The 6,377-nt window shown below is 44.0% G+C and overlaps 1 protein-coding gene across 1 annotated transcript; it reads left to right on the top strand.

Moving 5' to 3' along the window:
* Positions 1 to 2,129: 2,129 nt before the first annotated feature.
* Positions 2,130 to 2,784, top strand: LOC124648304. Its single transcript, XM_047188091.1, has 3 exons — positions 2,130 to 2,237; positions 2,509 to 2,594; positions 2,676 to 2,784. Exons 1-3 carry the CDS (start codon positions 2,130 to 2,132, stop codon positions 2,782 to 2,784), a joined length of 303 nt encoding a protein of 100 aa, XP_047044047.1.
* Positions 2,785 to 6,377: the final 3,593 nt, after the last annotated feature.

The raw sequence follows: 6,377 nt of genomic DNA, 5'->3' as shown, positions 1-6,377 counted from the left end.
TCTCAGATCTTGCAGTGCAGTTATCGCATTTTTGCTCTCGACTCTGAAAGAGAGGTGCTATTCCTCATTGGTAAAGAGACATATAGGTTTTTTTCATACAACATCAACACCATGAAAGTTAGCAAGATCCAAGATGGATGCCTTGCTCTATACCATTATGTGGCGTGCTACTCAAAGCTTCCAGGCAGAGCCATGTGACTGCTTTAGTTAGTGGGTACTAGCATCTGTTGCGTACATCTTATTTCCTGGTTGCATGCCTCTGTTTTTTGTCATTATTTTTTCCCTTTCTCCTTGTTGGAACATAACGTCGAGGAAGGCGGCCACGCTGAACATTCGCTGCAGCAGTAAGTGTCCTTCACTGTGAATGTCCCAATCAGCCTTATTATTTAAGCTTCCAGATGACTGTTGGGATGGTTTCATTGGCTAGTCGTTGGGGTTCTTGCAGTGTGCATTTGCTGAGTAGGATGGTTTTGAGTCTGGATTCCTGTAGTCTGAAGTACTGTCCTAGTATGCGCTATGTATTTGGATGTGAAGACCTTTTTTCAGTCCCTTGTGTGACTATCAGATTGTGGTCTCAGGTCTATTTATGTGATGTAACTGAGTAGGCGAGTAGCAGCATCTCTCGTGCATTTTGTTTGCTGCACCAAACTTTTTTTTTGTTGCCTGTCGTTGCAGTGGCTTCATGTCTCTGTTACTCCTCTGTCAGATGCAAGAAACCTGCAAATCTTTCGGTTCCAACCGTGAGCCTGTGACATCCATGCTAATTGGTAACGTCAGACAAGCTTCATTGGTGGATGGTGTTTTCAGCACAAAGAATTAAAGGTTGGTAACGTCAGGCGGAACATGGAACCATAGTAGACATTCTGTCTACGCACATATACATTTTCACGTTTTTGCAAAGAATGCTAGTAAGTAGGAGTAGTATCTTAATCCCAATCTGTAATTCATTGGTACTTTGGTAGGTGCTTTAATTGATGTAAGCTGGAAACTAGAAATCTCTTGCACCCTTAGGGTTCGTTTGGTTTTAGCCCCAGCAAGCCCTGCCAATTTTGGCGTGACCAAAATTTTGGCACAGGTATTGGTGGCCTGCAGTTTGCCCATGAATTGGCGAGAAAATACACTGTCCCTGCACAGACCAGGCGGGCTAGCCAATTTCTTGGTCTCCAACCAAACGGAGCCAAAGGGTCACGGGCGTGCCAAAATTTTGGCAAGGCTAGCTTTGGCTTAGAACCAAACGAACCCTCAAGCAACTGTTATTGTGTTCTTGGACGTAGGGTTGATCGATCGCCATGGTCGTGCTTATATATACATATAGCAAGCTGCAAGGGCAACTCTGGAAGGTGTTGGTCGATTGCGTAGGCACATGGATGGCATGGCACTGCCCGGCTTCGCAAAATCGATGGCGTGGCTATGCACGCATCTGTGACCGCGCTCCCGGAAATCAACTGAATCTGGATGACAATGAAACCTTGTTGGAACCTGAACAACACAAGCTTCTTGAATTGAATGGGCTGCAAAGAGGAGAAACAGAGGCGTGCAGCCACAAAAAATGCACACAGACTTTTACCCAGCCACGATGTCACTCGATTTATGCGTACTTGTTCATTAAAACGGTTATTTCAGACAATCTAACATTAACCACATACTACCTCCGTTTCAACGAATAAGGCGCCCTCGTTTTACGAGTATTTTGTTTGACCAAGAATTACTTCAAATAGATAAAGATTGTTTGTATGAAATTAGTATCATTAAAAAGTGTTTTTCAATACGAATCTAACGATACTATATACGTATAATATAATCAAGATTTTGTTGCTCAATTTTTATGGTCAAAGTTCGTCTTGGAATACGTGTGCGCCTTATTCCTTGAAACGGAGGTAGTAATTGTTAATGTGGCATGGGATTGCAGACCACAGAATGCGAACAAAAATAAAATAGGAAAACAGAAGAAAAAGAAAATAGTCAAGCCCATGAGCCCAAGAAGCATGTGCAGCCCAGGAAGATGAGCGGAGCAGACAACATGTGTGGTCTTATTTTAAGCCCGTCTCTACGAGTCCTCCAGCTTCGAGAGGATCACGGTCTGTCCCGCCGTCGCATCTCATCTCGATCGATCTCGCGCGGGTGATCCCATGGCGCTGCGCAACCTGGCCGCTGCTGCTCTCCGTCTTCCACCGCCTGCACTCCGCGTCTCACCTTCGGCCGCCGGCACTCGCACGAGTTTCTACACCACCTTTCAGGTCCGTTCCGCTTTTCCTTGCCGCTCTACCTTGCTGTGGATCGTGAGAATTATCTCGTCTTCTCCCGTTCTCCGTATCGCCTTCCGAGTCCCGACACCTATTTTTCTCCAAACTTATTGATCATGGGGTCGTTAGTTGATTTCCCCACCTCCGGGCCTGCTTCTGCATTCTTCACGTCCTAGTAGGCATGATAGGATTTTAAGAGCAGTTTTTCTCTTCATGTTGTCGGCATCTCAGTTTATTTTTTCTCGTCACTTAATTGGATGATCAGGGGCGCCCAACCTCTCTAGAAAAGATGCGGTACGAAGTGAATCTACAGACACTCGATGGACTGAAGGAACTTGAGGAACATCTCAAGTAAGGATACAATTTATCGTTACAAGATTTTTTAAACTGAAATGATCCAAATTCTAATGCTCTTTCACTTTTGTTTTAAAGGAGGCATGTTCAGATCCTCGAGTTTGGGAGGAAATGCCTGAGTTGGTCTTTCAAGTTGCTCATGCCTATTCCCATGGCAGCTGCTATTCTGAAATGGGCCAGACAATAAATTAGAGGTCCCTGCTCTGTTTGCATGTCACATGTAATGTAGATTAGCAGAATGCCTGCGCATTGATGTGAAAGAGCAGAAAAATATTGTTTCAAAAAATAATGCATCGGCAATATGCTAACATGGTTTCCATACCTTGTAATCTGACAATATTTTTTGGTTTATGTTGGACATGTTGCTTGCAATCTTTTTTTTTTGTGCTAATCTTCGATGCATCTATGAGAAACTGATAGGTTCTTCATGAATATGTGTTATTGTGCAAATCGATAGGTCAACTAACTCATTTCGTTGTAGTGAAAAAGCTGCAAAATCATCAGCGCAATAAATCTCTATTGTCCCTCAAACCTTTCTACACGTTTGTCTTATTTTCTGGTGGCTCAAATAGCACATGACTCAGTCATATGCCTATACTCCACAACGCTTTGACTCTAGAATCCAACCATGGCAATTATGTTTATTTAAGTGCAAGAAGTCATTGTTATTTCATCTTTTTAGTCAAGGACCTCAACACGTGATTATCTCGAGATAAGCGTTGCAATGTTGTCAATGGGGCAAAAGAATTGATAGCAAATCGCACGGGATATATTATGATTCATTGAACGCAATTATAGGTCATGCGATATGGTCAAATTATAGTTTCACAATTTTTACAGTATAATATTTTCCTTAATATTTAGGATATAATATCCTGAGCAAAATATATCAGAAAACCATGGTTCCACAAGCTTTGGGATGGAGGTACTACAATCAAGTACACCCAAAATGCTGTCATTTAGTACTTCAGGTGAGATGTAGTCATATGTGGACCCAACCGTCTCTAGGCACGCGCCCAGGCTTCCGGCCGGCGGCACAACTTATTTGGATGAAAATTTGGCCGGGCTTATAGTGCGTCCAGGCTTGATGAAAATCTTGGGTATGCCACTGGATGTAGTCATATAGAGTTTTTTTTTTGAAAGCCATATAGAGTTTTTTCTAGTTTAGATGTTCCTCACCAAGAACGGAAGGAACCAACGCAGCAGTTTTACCTAGCCCTAGTGGTGGCAGCCTAGGCAGGGACCGCTGACAGCGTTGTAAGCTTGCTGGCCAGCGGTGAAGACGAGGGGCCAATCCTGTTTTCGCGTGGAGACGAGTTGGAGTGCTTATGTTTGTTGCGCATGCATACGAGCTGTGAGTATTCTACTAAGTCATGAGTTGGCATACAGAAGAAAAGCCGGTGATGTTGCAAGAAAAAAACGGATCCAAACCTTTCAAAACGTTGAAAGGTGTAACTCTGAACGGTTTCAGAGGTTGAGGTTGTAAGTTGAACCAAATAAAACTAAAGGTTGTAAAGGGAACTTTGAGACAAATTTAGGGGGGGATAAATTTGACTTTTCTCTTTATTTTTTGACAGTAAACATAAGAAAACATGCACTCTAGGTGCAACATGTATTTTCCGCATAGGAGGCAAATATATAGGCACAACCGCACAACCCCCTGAAATTAACTAATATAGAAAGACTTGACGAAATAAAGCCCTTGCAAATCAAATTTTCAAATGGGAGCTCATCAGACAGAACAAGTGATTCAGCAATATGTACCAGATCATACCACCTTAATAGGAGGGATTGATCAAAGCATCTTCTAAAAGTGAAATTCTAAGTTGTGTACAATTCCAGAGATCAGCTATAGTAGCATTTTGTTGGTTATCAATCATATAAAGTCCTAGAATTGGATAACATGGGACATGGCTACAACTACCAAACCAATGATTTTCCTAGAACTTGATCTTTTTATCACACCCACCCTCCTCGGATAACCCATCTTGGCTACCCTAGCTGCCCACATCACCCCTTTCCAAAAAGGGGAAACATCTGCATACTACATATAATGGTATCCTGTTATGTGCATACTGCATACGACAACTTTGTAACATTGGAAGACCATCAAGAGACACATAAGAAACCATATAGGAGTACTACGAATTGGAACCATATATATCTTACAAATTCAAAGCGTATTGTAACAGCACATACATGTGAATTCTAGATCAGCCCGAGCCAAAACTACACCAGTGGCAAGGGTTTTTCCTATGGTGATTTACGTGGGCATGGAGCGACATGGGCACTCAAATCACTTCTCAGGTTCGTCGGCAGTGCGGAGCCGTGAGCTGGAAAACAACAAGAGCTCTATTGAAGCGATAGCAAGAACCCACAACCTCACAGTCCCCCATATATCCTTCCAAATTATTGGTATCTTCTCCGTGTATAAACTTCAGAAAAAAAAAACAAGTAGAGAAAAACAGATGTTTAGTTCGTACCTTTTAAGCAGGTAACTAATAGATCCATACATCTAATATCACTATATCAGAGGAGTGTGGAAAAAAGACAAAACAAACTGTAATGACTTTAATTACCTCACACGTTCTGTAGCTTCATCAATCTCTTTTCGTAGCAAGTTTGCTTGACGTCTGATCTCCTCTTCACTAGCTGATTCCAGATTGATTCTTTTGCCATGCTCACCCTGCAATAGGAAGCTGAGATGGCAATGCAAAGTTGAAACTTGGTATTTCAAAAAAAAAATTTGATACATTCATCTAAATCCTAGAAGCCTTGGCTCGGACAATTACCCCTAGTGGTGTTGAGTTTTGCTAGTAAGAAGCCTCCCGTGTCGCTATCCTTGAGCGACACCGGATGCCCCCAACCCTAGCCCGTCGCCCCACCTATCCCCTCCACCCACCTCACCGCCACCAGAGACAGTCGCCGGGAAAGCCCTTCGGCTCGCTGGGGACTGTGGCGGCGGGGACTCGTCGCTCTGGCTCGTGCCGAGGACATGGATGGTTAACCCGAGACAATAGCTTGGTGGAGTGTGCCCATGTTCTTCTCGCGGTGGCTGGTCTTGGTCCTTATGCGCTACTGCTTGTTCTTAGTCCCCTGACGTCTTCTTCATCAACGATCGGTCCCAAGCTTCACCTTTTATGTTGGATCTCCATGTGTAGCAGAGTTGTCATGGGAGTGGTGTGCTCCCCGCGGTGAATTGATCGAGTGCAGCTCCTAGCCCAGCTTTCGTGTGAGCATCTCTAACGGCCAATGGTGCGGCATCCTCCCAGCCAGCACGAGAGAGCAGAGTGCTCTCTTCGCCGCTAGAGAAGATGTGGAGTTGCAGCCTCAATCCTAGAGCTCATGTACGCGATTTCCTTCAAAGGTAGGGTTTGATCATCTCCGGCTTCACTTCCCCATCCCCTGGAATCTGCTGCTGGAGGGGGACATCGACATATGCAATCTAGCTAGGTTTTCCTTTTCATATTTTGTATATTCGCTGTGCATGTTGCGTTGTAAGATGATTTGATCAGCACCTTGTACCGTTCGGCCGGGGCTTTGTTAATTTAAAGTCAGACATATCTAAAAAAAGGTTTTGCTAGGAAGAGTCCATGCATCCTGCCACTCCAACCATCATGCATGCCAAGCCGAGCAGTAGCGCACCAGAGCACGAAAAGGGCGAACAGAAGCAGATCCGGGGGTGCGAAAACGAATTAACGCGATGATGATGTATCGTGACTCATGCATCGCACGGTGAATACAGAAAAAATAACTCTCCGATTATCGACCAATCGAGCG

Source organism: Lolium rigidum, chromosome 4 (assembly GCF_022539505.1).
Source record: "Lolium rigidum isolate FL_2022 chromosome 4, APGP_CSIRO_Lrig_0.1, whole genome shotgun sequence".
In the NCBI taxonomy this organism is placed as follows: Eukaryota; Viridiplantae; Streptophyta; class Magnoliopsida; order Poales; family Poaceae; genus Lolium; species Lolium rigidum.
Note: the sequence above shows the minus strand (reverse complement) of the source record. Positions and strands in the feature narration are given on the sequence as shown.

What these genes read in the sequence shown, in the direction of transcription:
- LOC124648304 (XM_047188091.1), top strand. Translation starts at nt 2,130, where the DNA reads ATGGCGCTGCGCAACCTGGCCGCTGCTGCTCTCCGTCTTCCACCGCCT. An exon ending in GTTTCTACACCACCTTTCAG is followed by an intron (nt 2,238 to 2,508) that starts GTCCGTTCCGCT and finishes TTGGATGATCAG; the next exon opens with GGGCGCCCAACCTCTCTAGA. An exon ending in GAACTTGAGGAACATCTCAA is followed by an intron (nt 2,595 to 2,675) that starts GTAAGGATACAA and finishes TTTGTTTTAAAG; the next exon opens with GAGGCATGTTCAGATCCTCG.